Source organism: Brachycentrus maculatus, unplaced genomic scaffold (assembly GCF_059751285.1).
Source record: "Brachycentrus maculatus isolate JH-2025_06_01 unplaced genomic scaffold, ASM5975128v1 h1tg000089l, whole genome shotgun sequence".
Lineage (NCBI taxonomy): Eukaryota > Metazoa > Arthropoda > Insecta > Trichoptera > Brachycentridae > Brachycentrus > Brachycentrus maculatus.
In genome coordinates, this window is record NW_028280843.1 from 1,893,270 (window position 1) to 1,911,553 (window position 18,284).

At 28.3% G+C, this 18,284-nt stretch overlaps 1 protein-coding gene across 1 annotated transcript in view; it reads right to left on the minus strand.

The window, feature by feature from the left end:
• Nucleotides 1-8,953, minus strand: part of LOC148310707 (lachesin-like) — a 154,317-nt gene extending 145,364 nt beyond the window's left edge. Inside the window, exons 1-2 of the mRNA XM_088257887.1 lie at nucleotides 8,926-8,953; nucleotides 7,230-7,716 (exon numbers count right to left, since the gene is read on the minus strand). Of these exons, the coding sequence (XP_088114013.1) occupies nucleotides 7,230-7,539 (310 nt within the window). The 5' untranslated portion in view covers nucleotides 7,540-7,716; nucleotides 8,926-8,953. The remainder of the gene's footprint in view (nucleotides 1-7,229; nucleotides 7,717-8,925) is intronic.
• Between the last annotated feature and the right edge of the window lie 9,331 nt (nucleotides 8,954-18,284).

Here is an 18,284-nt window from a genome sequence, read left to right on the forward strand (position 1 = left end):
TATAACAATAATAAAGTAACTAACTTAGTTTATTATTATTATAATTTTTAGATTTATCGCAGTTTGACCAGTATATTTTGTACCTATATTTTTTTTCTATATATTTTTTATCTCATCATATTTTTTTATTTAATATAATAATAATAATAAGAGAAAATCGCCGTAGACTAACTAGTAATTATTTTTTGGAATTTTCAAATCATAACATAGAAACTAACTACTCATTTGACTCTCATACACTTAAATTATTACACTATGTTACAAACAAAGGTCAATTCATGAACAATTTAGAAATACATAAGAATTTCAATTCCGATAAAACGATAAATAAAAGTATGCTGTTTTAAAATACGTCACCATTATTATAAATGTTTTCTTTTACAAAAAGTCCCGTCCGCGTAGAGATGTAGTGACGTAGTGTCATATAGGCCAGATGAAGAAGAAAGAGCGGAATACCCATCGAATATGCCTACATATGGTCATACAATGATATCTCGTTCCTATTTGAAAATGAGGAAAAGCGTCTTTTACCGGTTTCTGAATATTCACAGAGGGCCGTCCGCGCATACCCTCTGCCGTACCCATACTGCCTACGATGTTTATATGTGTACAGATTATTATACACCCAGTCGCTATAGGGATGTGCTATAATACACTTATACGGATAATTTATAGCGATGAGAATTGCTAAAATTACTCCACTCGGCAGCGAACAGTGTTGATTGTTATACAGCCATTTCATACACACACAAGTATTATACATTTCCTACCACGTTTTCATGGCGAACCGAATTCATTATTCTATAATTTACTGCGCGTTATTTTAAATTGAAAATTAAGTAATCTTGCTTTCTAGTGGTATTTAACGAAAGTAACTTGTACCCTTCTTTTTCTTCTTCTTCTTTGGTTAGGACTGTGTCCTGTTATTCTCCGGTCCGCTCCTGGGAGGTGGAAGACCAGCTGTCTCACCATCGTTTGTGTGGTCTTCCTGGGGGCCTGTTACCTCATATGCTGCTGTCTGCTGATTTTCTCACCACTCGATACGAACTTGCTCTTCCCACATAATTTCTTCAGAAACATTTTCTTACTCTTCTCTATCGCACAACATTTTCGACATCGCAGATTTTTATTATTTCAGAGTTTACATAACAGCAATTGAAATACCTAGAACACTTTCGTTCATTTAAACAATTAGTGCTATCTGTCACTGATGGGAATCTTTAGAATAGTATGATCAGTTTTAAAATGCCTTTCAAAAGGTGATAACGTTAATTAATCGTACCATTTATAGGAATTCAATTTCAAAAAATCAAATTCAGTTCAAGTTTCTAGTGAATTTTTACTTATTTTTGTAAAATAGATGCTAAAAGATGATTTGGACAAAAAAACACTTAATCTCTACCAAAAAAATCAATAGTTTATTCGGCAGTCTGTTTCGTTTTTTATCAAAATTTTAGTTGGTAACTACCCTTTTTTACATAATCTATTGTGGCATGTGTTTCAATGCATTTTGTATCACTATGAAAGACCAAAATCAGTGTGTGTTTGATAATGATGCAGAATATACCGAAACGCGTGAATTATTCAATAGATTTTAAGAAATAGCGGTATTTAAATTTAAAAACAAATTTTTGTGCGATTGACAGGAATCAAATGCGTGATGTTGGTTTCGCTGTCATACATCTTTCCAATCACATCACGTATCCATCAATTATTTTGTATAATTGAATTTGATTTTTCACTATACTAATCCTTAATTATATCAGTATACAAAAAATCGATCAAGTGCTGATTTTGCAGTTTAATGTATGGAGAAAAAAATGGTTAAATTTATTGGTGTCATTTCCAAAGAACGTTTGACCGTGTCACGTGTCAACATGTTTCACGACCACTTAGCGAAATTAATGACGGAATTGATTACTTCGCTTTACACCACACAAAGTTATTAGATTACTGACGGCTCACTACCTCCATAACCCTCCCATTTAATTCCTCTTTCATTCGGTTCACGTTTTAAAATCCTAACATTTTTATTATTAATGATATCCCCTTGTTACAACAACAAACAGGTTGTTCAAAACACCCCATAAAATATTAACAGAACAACAAATATAAAAAAAATACCGAGAGAACAAATGATGTTTTGGTTAGTATATTTTTCTCGTAAAACCACTTGATGTAAAAAGAAGTAAAAATACCACGAGCGTTACGAATTTCGAGTGCGTCTCATGAATACGAAAAGCCAAATAAAAGGAGATATTACGAATACCCCAGAAAAATTCCAAACAAATAATTATTCGGGTTTTTTGCCATTTGGAGCAAATGTTTAATGAGTACACGGGGCGGTGCGCGCGCAAGGGTGAAATGTTTTGTTTAAGGGCCATTGTCTCCGACGGGGTAGGGTCCCATTGTGGACCCGGGACCGCGGCCGCCACTGGGTGTGTAACGGCTAACTAACGATTTTTATCACCGAGATTACCCTACAAACTGCATCCGCCTGTCAAAATATCGTCAAACACTTTATATGCCCATAGGTTATTTCCTGAAAATTTCAACGAAAAACATCAGAACCGTATTGAGTTTAACTTAATGTTTTTAAATCATTATTTTTGAAAAATTGGGATATTTTTGGGTAATGTATCCAAAATTAAACAAGGCTATTGGACAAAATTCTACTTTTATTTAAATATATATTATCATGTATGTATATTGTGACAAGTTCCGTATTTTTAAGACATTATCAAACTGTTTGAAAATGTCTTAATAAGGCGAAACGCGTCACAATATACGTCATTGAATATATTTAAATAAAAGTAAAATTCTACTTTTATTTAAATATATACATACAATGAATTTTTTTATAATAAGACGCGTTTCGTCTTTTTAAGACATTATCAAACTGTTTGAAAATGTCTTAATAAGACGAAACGCGTCACAATATACATCATTGTATATATTTAAATAAAAGTAAATTTCAATCCAACCTTGTTTAATTTTGAATATTATACCCTAAAATTTTAAATGGAATTCTACCAACTGTCTGCAGTTTCAATAAATATGGAATATTTTTATTGAACTAATTTATTGAACTAACCCCTATTTTGAGAGTTTACACTTAGTAATTTCTAAATAAATAAAATAAAAATTTGTAATTAATAAAAATTTTCATAATTTTTTTTTTTTTTAATGTTTTAAACGAACAAAGATATATATATATATATATATATATATATATATATATATATATATATATATATATATATAAATATATATATATATATATATATATATATATATATATATATATATATATATATATATAAAATATATAAATATATATATATATATATATATATATATATATATATATATATATATATATATATATATATATATATATATATATATATATATATATATATATATATATATATATATATATATATATATATATATATATATATATATATATATATATATATATATATATATATATATATATATATATATATATATATATATATATATATATATATATATATATATATATATATATATATATATATATATATATATATATTATATATATATATATATATATATATATATATATATATATATATATATATATATATATATATACATATTATAAAACTGAAACTTATGATATTCTTTTTGAATTTACTCCTATTTTAAGCGGTTAAATTTGGTAATTTAAAACAAAAGTAAAATCGGACACTTACGTCATCTTTATCGTCATATCACTCCTAGATCCAAAAATCTGGACTATAATACCGATCGCCTTGTCCTTTTAGAATAAAGGATAAAATTAACACCGTATGAATCCGATTCGATGCCTTATGGACCATTTGATGTAGATAGAGAACTAGTAATTGAAACTATTTCGAGTAATACGTGTATTAGCCGAAATTATTCATAGTGGAAATGGGATTTGCTATTTCATTATCTACAACACTTGTACATATATTGTACTCGCACACACTCATAGGTGCACTGCCTAGATTAGTATACGGTACCCAATAAACTCAATCTAGATAACATGCATAATATGTGTGTACCTTAGTTCTTAGGGCAGAGATCTCCAAACTTTTCGGAACACGTACCCTTATGACAAAACATCTGGTACCTCTGAAAGATCTCATATAGTAAAATCATCCACATTCCATTCTCATCAAATGTATTTGTCTCTGCTAAGACATCTGTAATACAGCCTGAAATATATTATATATAGAGTGATCGGAAAATTAGTGTATGTGTTACTCAAAAATTTATTTTGTGGTTGTATAAATATATATATATATATATATATATATATATATATATATATATATATATATATATATATATTTTTATATATATATATATATATATATATATATATATATATATATATATATATATATATATATATATATATATATATATATATATATATATATATATATATATATATATATATATATATATATACATATAAATAGAACTTCTTGGAATTTGGGTAGTGTGGTTGTCAAAAATGGGTTAAATTGGTGAATGTTACGCGTGTGTAAAGTGATCACTTGAACCGGCCTATGAAGATCGTAAGCCTCGTCAATGCCCAAACTTCCATATTCTTCTTCATCTATGTTAAGATGTCAAATAATATGAAAAATAACTCTTTTAGTTGAAGATAATCCAGATTTGTGAACAAGTATTTGGACCCACTGAAAATGTTGTAAATAATTGATTATCCATGCGATTCAACGGGTGATCTCAAATGTGTTGATTTTGTATAAGATTTCAAGCAAATCATCATATCCCAAAGCTTCGAATTTGCACTCCCCCTTATTCTGCATTCCTCATTCCTCATGCCTACCCCACATTGCACTGGACATGATAAACCTACAGCCGAGTAAATTGATTTACGTTGATAATGCACTGATTGCGAAACTCAATAACGGACTATGGCAGATGGAATTGTACCGGACAAAACTATTAATCGATCGCTATGATACGTGACGGTGTTCTTAACGAAGCTGCCTGCAACAAGACAAACAGTCTACTGCTAGGATTTCTGAATTAATTAAGTATACAACCAATCCAACGTTTCTCATGTGTACGTGGTATACTCAGAAACATAATTATTCGACACAGAATACTAGAAAGGTGTTAATTAATTTTTATTTTAAGTTTTGCTTAGTTAATAGCAAACAGCTAAATAAGGTATCATACGTTCTGATCAATATCAATAGTCTGTTTTTGGTTGGCTGGAAGATATTGCTTTTTAGCAATAAGTCTGCCAATGTACTTATTTCTTTTCTGTACATGAAGGTTAAATAAATAAATAGGTTCATATTATTTTTTGACATCTCAACATAGATGAAGAAGAATATAGAAATCTGGGCATTTACGGAGCTTACCACCGTCAAAGGCTGATTTAAGTGATCACTTTGCACACGTGTAACAATCAACAATTCTTCCCATCACTGACAACCAAATTACTCAAATTCTTGGAACTTCTATATATGTAGTACAAATTTGAAACATTTCATTAGAGACATCTATGGTGAGATGAAAGAAACTCTTTAATTTGAATGTAAGACCCGAATCCTGGATTATAATCACATACTTGAGAAACACTAGAAAACATCCTTTTCATTTTATTATTTTAGTTTATAATTTTACCATTTTATTTATTTACAACATTTTGAGTGTTTCTAAATACTTGTTCATAGATCTAAAATAATCCAGATTCGCTAATTTTTTATTAAAGTTTTACTTGGTGAATACCATATAAGTAGTGTTTAAAAATGATGCGGAATGCATTGAAACTCGTACCACATTAGATTTTAAGTAGTGGTATTTACTAAGTAAAACTTAAATTAGAAATTAATTAATGAAGGTATTAATTAATACTATCTCACGTTTTTCAGACTAAATTAAATTTTAATTTTGACATTTCAACATAGAAGAATAAAAATAAAGAAGTCTGGGTATTTACAGGCTTTACGACCTGTCATAGGCTAGTTTAGGTGATCACTTTATACGCACGTAGCATTAACTATTCTACTCATAATTGACAACTACACTACACAATTTTCAAGAACTTATATAAATACGATATACTTATGTATGTGTCTATAGTCGATTTGAAAATATTGATAGGCGTCTAAACTAAATACGAAGAATCTATTGTTTTTATACGACAGAATGTCGGTGGAATTCCAAGAATCCCAGAGCTTATAACCTGACATTTGGCTGGATTAAGTGATCACTTTATACACTTTGTAACGTTTACCATTCTGACCATTATTGAACTAAATATAATATAACTGAGTATGCACTGTTGTTGAATTTCTCTCCTATGCTAATTGTAATTTTGATGGATGTGGAATTTAGCCTGATGCGTGTTTGGCAACCGTGTATGAGGTTGCGAGTTCGATTCCAAGAGTGTCAATATAAATATTATTCAATTATATATTTATATAATAAGAGATGTTCATATCGTCCTTAATTAATAATTGATTTTATCAAAAATAAACGACCTTTTGCGCTATTTATTTCAATTGTGAGTCAAAATAGGATAAAAAAAAATTATAAGTCTTTGATTTCGGAAAATAAGGTTTTTTTTTTGTATTCTCCATATTTAAAATAATCGAAAAAAGGTTTTTTTTTTAACTATTGTAATGCCTAATAAAATAATAGTTTTTATAGTTGAACAATCTGTATTGCAAAGGCGTGCGATAACTATTTTAAAGGGGAATACTATTTTTTAACGTGGATACCTTCAGTGGATACATATAGGTACACAGAGTGATTGAAATCAAATGTTCGATATATCAACTAATGGGCGCAAAAAATCATATAAAATGAAAAATGCTGTGAACATAGCGAGTGTAGAGTATGAGATAAAAAAAAATCGTACGATTTTTAAACGAGAAAAAATATATAAATATGAAAAAAATAATTATAAATCTTGAATATAATCATTCTGGTTTATTAAAAAGCTGAAATAATTTGAGATCAGAGGGCTCGTTTTACTATTTCAACTCAGTATTTTTGTATTTCTTTAATTTAATTTAATATTATACGGTTTTATATCACCATCACTACGCAGAATGTTACATAAAATTTGTTTTGTCTTATATACGAGTCTATTTAATATTTGATAAAATGCAATTCATAGTAAAAATCATTTGTTACATAATATAAGCCAAATTTTTACTTACCATTATTAGTTCCGTTTTCAGCGAATCCTTCAGGAAACTCGGTGGTCGTGGTTGTCAGTCCAGTTCTAGCAGTGACGTGAAGTACCATGCCTATCCAAAGTAGAATCCAGAAGGTCGTTCTGCTCATCTTCACGGATGGCGTTTTGATAGTCGCTAGTTTGGTCATCCAGGTAGATGCGTTTTTAATAGCTCTTAAATTGTTATTGCTAGAAAATACAGTACTCTCGGATGCCGTATTCGTCGATGTCATAATAGCCTGACTGGTGGAAAATTTATTGGCCTTACTTCCTTTTGCTCTTACCAACTTCATGCTAACAACCCTCTTGACACTTTTTAACACAAATCTAGCACATTTCTTCTCCAAACACCGCTTCTCATCAATTGTTTTAAACGTTCACAGTTTTGTTTTGTTTTTTACATTGTTTTTCAGACTTAATGATAAATTATTTATTTATTTAAATGCATATTTTATCGTTCGAACTAATTCCTAAAATAATTAAATTTATGAGTTTTTAAAAAAAGTACGCTTAAGCAATAATTTTTATTGCAAAACTAGGAAACACGTTTTACAATTACTGGAAAATGTGAAGATTAATTAGTTTATACCCACATCATCATACTGTATGTTTATACCTATAGATATTTTATTTATAATTCCCATTTCACATGTAATACATGCCAATATTTTAATAATTAAACAAAACAAAATTCTTAAAAGCTTTATATTGTCTACATGGTGAATGATATTATTCCATGTGTGGTTATTTTAAAATATTTTAAAATTTACAATTTTTAATTTATTGTGATGTTTTTTTTTTTAATCGGTGTCATACATTTTTTTTTTAAATAATCCTACAGGCATTTCCGTCGATTTCAACGCTACTATTCTCCGTTTAAATGAATATGAAACCTGCGTGCGATCAAAAAATTATAACATCATTATTAATATTATAATTTTAAATTTTATTTTTAAGATTCATAAATAAATTAATTTTGAAACATACAAATTGGTAAATAATACTTTTTAATGAATATTATAATGATTCATAACTTGTTAGTATAAATATATATATGGATTTTTAAAAAACAAAAAAATATATTTTTTTTTACATTTTTATTTTGTTAAAAGTTGAATGTCATTATACTTAATAATTTAGTATGTATTTTTACATTTCTCTTACATTTAAATTTTACGAACTATACTAGACTTAAATATAATAAATCCTTTTTCTTTTTAAATTAATGTATCAAATACTTATGTATCATTTCACATGTTCACAAATTTTTACAAAAGAAAAAAAAGTAACGCAATTATATCAAGATTTTTTTAAATTCAATGATAAACTTTTGAAAAATGTTGATAAAATCTTGTTAGTATTGTTATAGTGTATTTTTTTAAGACATCTATTTTATTTTTTTTAATTTAATGTGTCATTGAAATAAAAATGACGAGTCGAATAAATACAAAAAAAATCCTTTAAAAATAACCATACAAGTATTTAATTTTTAAAAAATCTTAAAAATGCTAGATAACAAATTTAAGTACTTATTGTGGTAATAAAAAAAGAGTTTTTTATTGAACGATTTTCCGTACATTAACTATCGAGAACGCGTCGAAAACTTGTGAAAATCTTTCGCGACTCGCGAACGTGGCTTTGGTTGCACGGGGCAGCAGAGACCCCCCTACAAAAGATACCTTCGCAGCCTGAGGTCGCGAGAATACTGCCGCGCGAGGAAATGTGTTATATGTGCCCGCCCGCGAGCCCCCCGTGCGCCGACGCGGCTCTGACCAATCAAAGCTCCAAAGGCGGAGCTTTCTTACAAGAACGTCGAGACGCTAACTTGCCGCTTGATACGCATGTACGGAGCGTCGCTTTTCTTAGAACATAGAAGATGGTGTGGGAAAATGGGAAATCTTCGCATTAAGGCTTGCCTACGTCTTGCGGTGGTGTTTTTTGGGTACGTACCGAAAGTTTCGGGTGTACACATTTTAATTTACAACCTGAAATTTCGTGTACAAAAAATATGCTGAATTTCATTACCGACATTTCAGCGATTATAATTCGAATCTCAATATTATGAACAAATTAAGAATTTAGCGTTTTTCTTGACGATATTGTGAAAGACAAATCTTTATTTATAATTTATATGTGAAGCACTAACTTAGTGATTTTCCATTTTATATTTAAAATGTGACTTTGTTTTAAAATCACTATAAATATTTTATATAACTTAATTATAATGTCTACCGGTTTCAAAGCTAACCGCTTCTTTATTAAGACTGATTTATATAAGACTGATTAATAATTAAGTTAAAATAAAATGTATTAAGAGATTTCTAAACAAAGTTACATTTTCATTATGAAATCTTTATTTGAACGATATTATTTAAACGATGGGGAAAATAGCCGTTTTTCTCATTTTTATAATTACTCTACACTCCATACTTTATTTTATTATATACAAATTTCTTACTTTCTATTTACACAAAAACAATCATCGTCCATAAAAAATATTTAACATTCTTTCAAATTTTTCAATTTCTTTCATTTGTTTGCAAGGGCAATTTTTCATGATTCTCTTTTCATGAGGACTTCATGATTTGTTACATATTTTCAAAATATGCCCTTCTTGTGTCTGAAAATCAAGAGAAAAATATTCAATTAAATGTTGAAACATGTTTTTTTTATAATTGACTTAAATTTAATATTTTTTTTTCCAAATTTAGTTAATTTTACATTAATTTATTGTAGTTTTAACGCCAAACTTAGATTAGGTAAAATAAATTACTTAACATCAGTCAAATCAAACCAATTCACTTTGAAGACGAACAAGTAAATATACTTCGTATTATTTTTTGACATCTCAACATAGATGAAGAAGAATATGGAAGTCTGGGCAAATACGGGGTTTACGACCGTCATAGGCTGGTTCAGGTGACCACTTTTGGACACACTCAAAATGTTGTTAATAAATTATCTGGTCAAGTTATAATTATAATTAAAATATATAATAAAATGAAAATGATATTTTCTGGCGTTTCTCATGTATGTGATTATAATCCAGGTTTCGGACCTCACATACAAGATGAAAGAGTTTCTGGTCAATTTAAAAGCTTCTTTCATCTCACTATAGTGTCTCTGGTTGAATTCTAGTGATTCAAACACTATGTTTCAAATTTGATTCAAATATATTTAGAAGTTCTAGGACTTCGAGTAGTGTGGTTGTCAATTATGGGTAGAATTGGTGAATGTCAAAAGTGTGTAAAGCAGCCTATGACGGTCGTAAGCCCCGTAAATACCCAGACTTTATCTATATTGAGACTTCAAAAAATAATCTGAAAAATACCTCCTAAAATTGGATTTGTGAACATTTATTTGGACTTACTAATATTGTTAAATATAACATTTATTGATTAATAATAATTAAAAACATTGTTCTTTTTACTAACGGGATTATAATTAAATAAAAAACCGGGAAAATATTTTCCAACTTTAACATTGTAGGTACATATATTAGCATGTTCTGTCAAGAAAAAACTTTAATATTAAAATCCTTAATTCTATTGGGCAATTAATCCAAATTACCAAATATTCTGAAATGACTATAGAAAAGTATTTCGGTATGTACTTTGTTTTTGGTCACGTTTTACAAAAGCCAATTTTCTTTTGATTCCATACAACCAGAATAAATGATTATTTTATAAAAATAAAAGAACGACGTAAAAAATATATTTCAATAGAAACATGAAAATATATCATCCATCATCGCTTTAGATGCGATAGTCAAATGAACAGTAAAAATATGTATATATATATATATATATATATATATATATATATATATATATATATATATATATATATATATATATATATATTTATATATATATATATATATATATATATATATATATATATATATATATATATATATATATATATATATATATATATATATATATATATATACATATATATATATATATATATATATATATATATATATATATATATATATATATATATATATATATATATATATATATATATATATATATATATATATATATATATATATATATATATATATATATATATATATATATATATATATATATATATATATATATATATATATATATATATATATATATATATATATATATATATATATATATATATATATATATATATATATATATATATATATATATATATATATATATATATATATATATATATTTATATATATATATATATATTTATATATAAATATATATATATATATTTATATATATATATATATATATATATATATATATATATATATATATATATATATATATATATATATATATGTATGTATATATATATATACATATATATATATATATATATATATATATATATATATATATATATATATATATATATATATATATATATATATATATATATATATATATATATATATATATATATATATATATATATATATATATATATATATATATATATATATATATATATATATATATATATATATATATATATAAATGTAACCAAATCGATTACTAACGTTATATAACTTGTCTGAATGTAGAGAAGGCCATTTTATCCAAACTTATATATCAACGAAATAATTCATACAGGCATACAACATCCTCGTTCTGTATATACGTATACGATAATACAACATCTAGAAAACATCCATCGAAGTCTCTGTATCAAAGAAGGAATCATTATCATAAATGAAAGAATGAATGGTTATTAATGAAAACAACATCTTCATCCAGACCGATTGATCTTTTTAAGATTTCTTACGCAATAGAAGGAAATGGAACCAAAATGGAAAACTGTTTTTTTGTTTTCTTCTCCTTCGGTTATCTGCTAGATTAGCAACGAGCTATCGTCACATTACATTATCGGGTTGTCTCTAAGTGGTCATAAATATTTTTTATTATTATCATGATTTAAACCGATACTTATCTAGAGCCTTACACAAGAAATAGAAGAAATTTACGATAGATATTAAGGAAAAATAATTTAATTATTTCATTAAAATATTTTTTCCATACAATTATTTAATAAACACAGAATAACATTAATAATGGTTTTCATCAAGTTTTTTATTGGTTTTTTTTTTAATTTCAAAAATACAGTTAACACATATATTGTATATACATACACAATATTACATCTTAAATTTTGTATGAAGTTTTAAATAATTTCTTTATTAAAAGCATTGTAAACTTTGTTTTATGGAAATACAGCTCTCTCCTTATCATTCATCGTTTACTTAAATGTAATACCATTTCAAAACTCTACTTCATGACTGGTTTAGGAATTAACCATTCCATCATCGGGTCAACTGTTGACGACTACAGTTCATCTGATGATGGAATGGTTGTTCCGAAAGCAGTAGTCGTGAAGTAGAGTTTCAAAGTGGTATTGTACAAAGTGAACGATGAATGATAGCGAGAGTTTAAATTTTGAATTAATAAAAAAAATGTTTTTTTGTGTTTACTGTTTATTTTTTCAATAATCTATTAAGGTAAATCATGTTACATGTAAAATCAATGTGTAAAAATAATTTTTAGTAGCAAATAGAACATCGTTCTCACCTTTTCCTTGAAGTGCATAATATCCATGTATTGTACTTGCATACAGGTCCAGATGTAGATAAGTATGAGCAGTGGGCAACTTAGATTGGTGGTGTTAGGAAGTTATTAACTTGTGGCAAGATTTCCACACAGAGACGTTAAGAAACCAAAGTCGGCGGATAAGCAGAAACTTCGGAAAGGAATATTTTCTCAGTACTCCATGGGCATTTGTGCACTACCCGTAATTCTACCGTCCGGCAGTCCGGTTTTGAAAAATGAAAGCGACTACGAAAGTTTATTGTGATCGAATTTACGCGCAACGTGTTCACGCACCGATCAAGAGCACCGATCCGAAGAAAGCTGTACAAAAGCACAAGCCAATCCATGCCAATCATCGTTTTAAATGCTAACTGACGTGCCGGACGGTAATATACGTGTAATTCCGTGTAGTGCCTAAACGCCCTATGGCCGCTCGAAACGGTAACAAAATGTATGGCTTTTATTATTTTTTATTAATATTGGTAATGAAGACTTTAAAGCACCTAGGAATATAGCTGTGTTCTGGAATTCGGGTTCATTTTATTTCAAATAAAAAATATAGATACCAGGAAAAAAAACAAAGTGGAGGATGTCATGGCAATGGGCAGGACATATTGCAAGACAGGACCCCACACGATGGACCCCAAGAATTTTACGATGGAGACCTTGGGAGAACAAAATAAGTGTATAGGGCTCATGAAGAAGAAGAAGGTGAAAAAATATAGCTCCTTTAATTATAGGGTCCATCTTCTATGTCTATGAAAATTACATCAGTTATTTTGCGAGTTAGATCACCGGCAAGACCACAAAGTTTTTTATTTGTTTTTAAATGATTTCGGGATAAATTATATCTTAGTTATGATATCCTTTTTAAACTTTGTACAACGCGATTGTTTAAACCACATATGTCTTTATAGCACAGGTTTTTGACCTTAAATTGGCGTTTTAAAAACCAATTGGATGCCTTAGAAAACGAATTGGACGTTAATAAGCGATTGTTTAAACCACATATTTAATATTAAGATAAAAAATACACATATCGCTCACTCCTTTCAAGAACGTCATAAATCAAAAAACTTGATTTTTCAGGAGAACGTTTTTAAAGTTTAAAAATATAATACAATGTATTAAAAATCAATATCATGCCACTTACTGAACTTTTTATTGTGCAACAGATCTTTTTAGGTAAAACCAGAAGGTTTTTTCTGCATTTGAAAAATATTTAGTATGTTTAAAAAAATAATTAAATAATACTTTTTGTTCAAAATGCAATAACAACACTTTCTGTCCTGTAGCGGGTAAATATTAAGTTAAAAATATGCCTCTTTTGCTGGGATATAGTTCATTTTCTGGGCATTCCGAAAACATGCATAATTGAAAATTTACGATTTCTGATTTATGACGTTCTTGAAAGGAGTGAGCGATATGTCGATATGGCACAGGTTTTTCACCATAAATTGGACGTGTTACAAACCAATTGAACGCCTTAGAAAATGAATTGGATGTTAAATAAGTCAAATTGGACGTATTGCACAACAAATTTCACGTGTTATTGTGTTTTATAAAAAAAAAGTTTGAATTTAAAAATTATATTCACATTAGTAATACATATACCCTCAGTATGAACACCTGCCCACATCTTTAATTCTTAAGACTAGCAAGTATGTTAGTCATCAAGTTGGCAAACTTGCGCGGCGCGCGCGATGTGTACTGAAGTTTTCAGATAAGATTTTCAATACTACTTTGAATCATGGAGTACTACTTAGAATTTTTTTTATTTTATTTTTAAGATATAAACTCATAACTTCCAATTTGTTTTGTAAAATTTCGTATTTGGTTTGTTAAAAGTCCAATTGGAAGTGGAAAATCTGTGTAAAAACATAATGTATACATAAAATATTATTTAAGATAATAAAATGGAACAAGTAAATACTGTAGTTTCAATAATTTAGAAATAAGAAAATATCTTAAAACAATAAAGTACGTACACGACTCTCGAAGTGATATTTTGGAAAAAAAATTACAATAATAATGAATTGTTGATTTAATTTTTTTTGTTGGTAAATTTGGTTTCATGATTTTGGTTAATCATTTTGTTTTATTTTGCTCTATATCCGTAAGATCGAGTTCTGTTTTCTCTATTACGCATGAGATATAATGAAGATATATGGGATATAGTTATCAATTAAAGCTGCGATTCCCTACATAGATTATTGATGTTCCTTGGTGGCGATCAAGAGTTAAAAGCGTTTTGGGGATCCATATTATAAATATGATTACAAAAATGTCGCCACAAATTTTAGAGTAAAAAGTAAGGTTTCTTGAAAGTAAAAGTAATAAAAACTGAAAATAAACTCCACTGAAAAGAAGGCAACTGAAATATTCAACATCTATGAGCCAAATTAGTATTTTTTTCTGAAATGTCCTATTAAACTTGAGGTTTATATATCTATGAACCTGGAATCCGCCTCCGTAGTGTAATGGTCAGCATGCTCAGCTACCGTTCTGGAGGTCCCGGGTTCGATTCCCAGGGGGTTTTAATAAATATAAGTGATTTTTTCACTCTAATATTTATTCAATATTACACTGGACTGGTACCTGAAGTGGAGGACTGATCACCTTTCCTTCATGTGTAAACGATCGAGATAACACTGCGTTTATATGAAGCAGTATCCTATGCACCATTGGGGTGCGGTAAGGGTTTTATTATTATTATTATATATCTACAGCCTTTATACTTTCTTAATTTCGTCTAGCAATGAATTTTTAAGGGGCCCATAAAAATCTTCTTTCTTCTTTTTCCATGTTCGCTCCCTGATGGAGCATATGGCCAACACGAGACGTCTCCAAGTCACTGTCACGCGCCATCTCCTTGGCTTCCTCCCAGGTCAGTCCGGCATCTCGATGTTCCGCTGAGTATAGTCGGTGAATGGTCGTCAGCGGTCTTCCGGGGCGCCATAAAAATAGGAAATATAAAATAGGGTTATCTCTTGTGAAAACTGTCTTATTAGACAGATGAGGGAGCCATACGTAGCTCCCTCCTCGGTCGTAAAGAATTCTTCGCGTATAGAAATTTTACTAAGCGACTTTTTGTATACAAAAATATTTATAATTTATTTTTAACTGTGGTAAAAACCGAACATAAACTAAATAAGCACTAAAAATAAAATTTAAAAAAAAAAACAACAAAAAAAAGCTTCTAAAAGAAATATCCGCAAAAGAGGATAAAAACAAAATAAATATTTACAAAAACGCCAGTAAAACTGTAGGACACGTCAACATAGCGGTATCTCGCTGATCTATGTATGTATAAAAATTTCTGAAAGAGTTATGGTTCGGGGTAACTTTATAGCGCCTATTGTTTGACCGCGCGTACGCAATACGGGTTAGTGTTATTCGGCAGGTACTCTGCTAGCGTATTACGTACGTTCATGGAGGTAGGGCGTTTTATACGGTGAACAACATTAGGACCAAATCTCTCAACAAAATAAATAACAACTGATGTATGTAGAGTATTTTGTACCTTCATATGAGTATTTTTATTAGGTAGATACACGTGTGAGAATTATACAATAGGGTCAAATTATCAAGTATTTAAATGTCCATAATCGAATATTTTTATTTTTAGATTTTATAATATTAATGGTCACTTACCCTTATCCGTGTCCAGTGGTACATAAGGCATTGTATGAAAATGGTGCATTGTCAATTTAATCGTTTATTACACGAAGGCAAGGTAATCAGTTTTTCGATTTAGGTAATACATACTAAATAAATATTAAACACTATTCATTTTTAATATATTATTAGATTAAAACCAATATTTTTAGCTTTTCCACTTTTTTATTTGACCAGCGACCGGGTTTCGTCGTTACCGACATCATCAGACATGTCGGTAACGACGAAACCCGGTCGCTGGTCAAATAAAAAAAGTGGAAAAGCTAAAAATATTGAATTTAATCTAATAATATATTAAAAATGCAATTCCATCACGAAGTGTCAGTGGATAATATAAAACTATTCATTTTCACTACCCTAAGAATTGAACCTGGAATCCCCATCATGGTAGCCAAACGTGCTAACCACTACACTATAAAAGCGGACTTGTTTCTATATGATATGTTACTAGTGATTTATCGACTTTGAAGAACCGTCGGATATAAATCCATTTTTTTTGTCCAATAATATCAAAATTAATTAAGTTAATTGATACACTCGTCCCTACCTATCTCCTCAAGCACAAAAATATTCAGCTAGGCGGTTAGGTATTATCTTTAAATACAGGATAAAGAAAATTATTTTTTCTTCTTTGTAATTCAGCAAAAATTAAATTTATAATAAAACAAATTTTTTCATAAATTATTGATCGTAAATTCCTTAATAATAAAACAAATTTACGATCATTATAAAAAAAATTAATAAAGGTACTTCACATTATCAATTAGAGTGCCAGAACTCAACAATTCGTAAATTTTCAGGATAGGCTGTTGAATAAATAACATATTTTCAAAACTACATTCCATCATTTTTTAATAGCAACCTGACTACTTATTACTAATTACTTATTTATGATAATTTTTCGAATTAGCTTAATGTCAAAGGACCACAATTTTGGTGAAATAATGCGTAAAGAAATTGTAAAGTCGTCATCCTTTACATAGTCATTGAAATTGTTGTATCATCTTAATAATCTCTCTCTCTCTTTTGAAATGTTACATAAGAATAAGCAATCACTTTAGCGTTGAAAAATTAATCTGACGAATGAATTGTTATTCCAAACTTTCCATTGTGATTATTTTTTTAAGTAGTATTGCACACAGCAAATAATGAATGTTATAAAAAAATAAACCTTACTGTCATTTTTTATGTTTTAATTTTTCTCAAACATAATGCATAACTTTTTTTTAGTTTCGTATTTGTTGTTTTAGTAACCTTTTATCTTGTTTTAAATAATCCCTGTTGGCCGACTTGCTTCTTATATATTTCTATTCACCTCGTAACACGTAGAAAATCGAATATGGATCTCACCAGCTAAAAATATATTCTGTATGTATTCACATTAAATTCGTTTTAAGTATGTCGTAATACCCCTATAACATGTAGTTTAAATAAGGAATAATTATATACATTAATCGATTTGTGAATAAATCGAAGTGAACCGAGTAGTCTCAATGTACGGTTTGTTTTTATGTGATACACAATTTCAATTATTTTCTTTTATCCGTAATATCAATCACGGACCGCAATACATCTTAACCAGAACTTATGACTAGGATAAATTTTTGTATTATGTTATTTGTTTTTTTCGTTGTTTTATTCAAAATAACTGACGTTTAATTGTTTTTTGACGATTTAAAATAATAAAGAAAAAAAGGAGAAGTTAAAATGTTTACATTTTAACGTTTCCTATT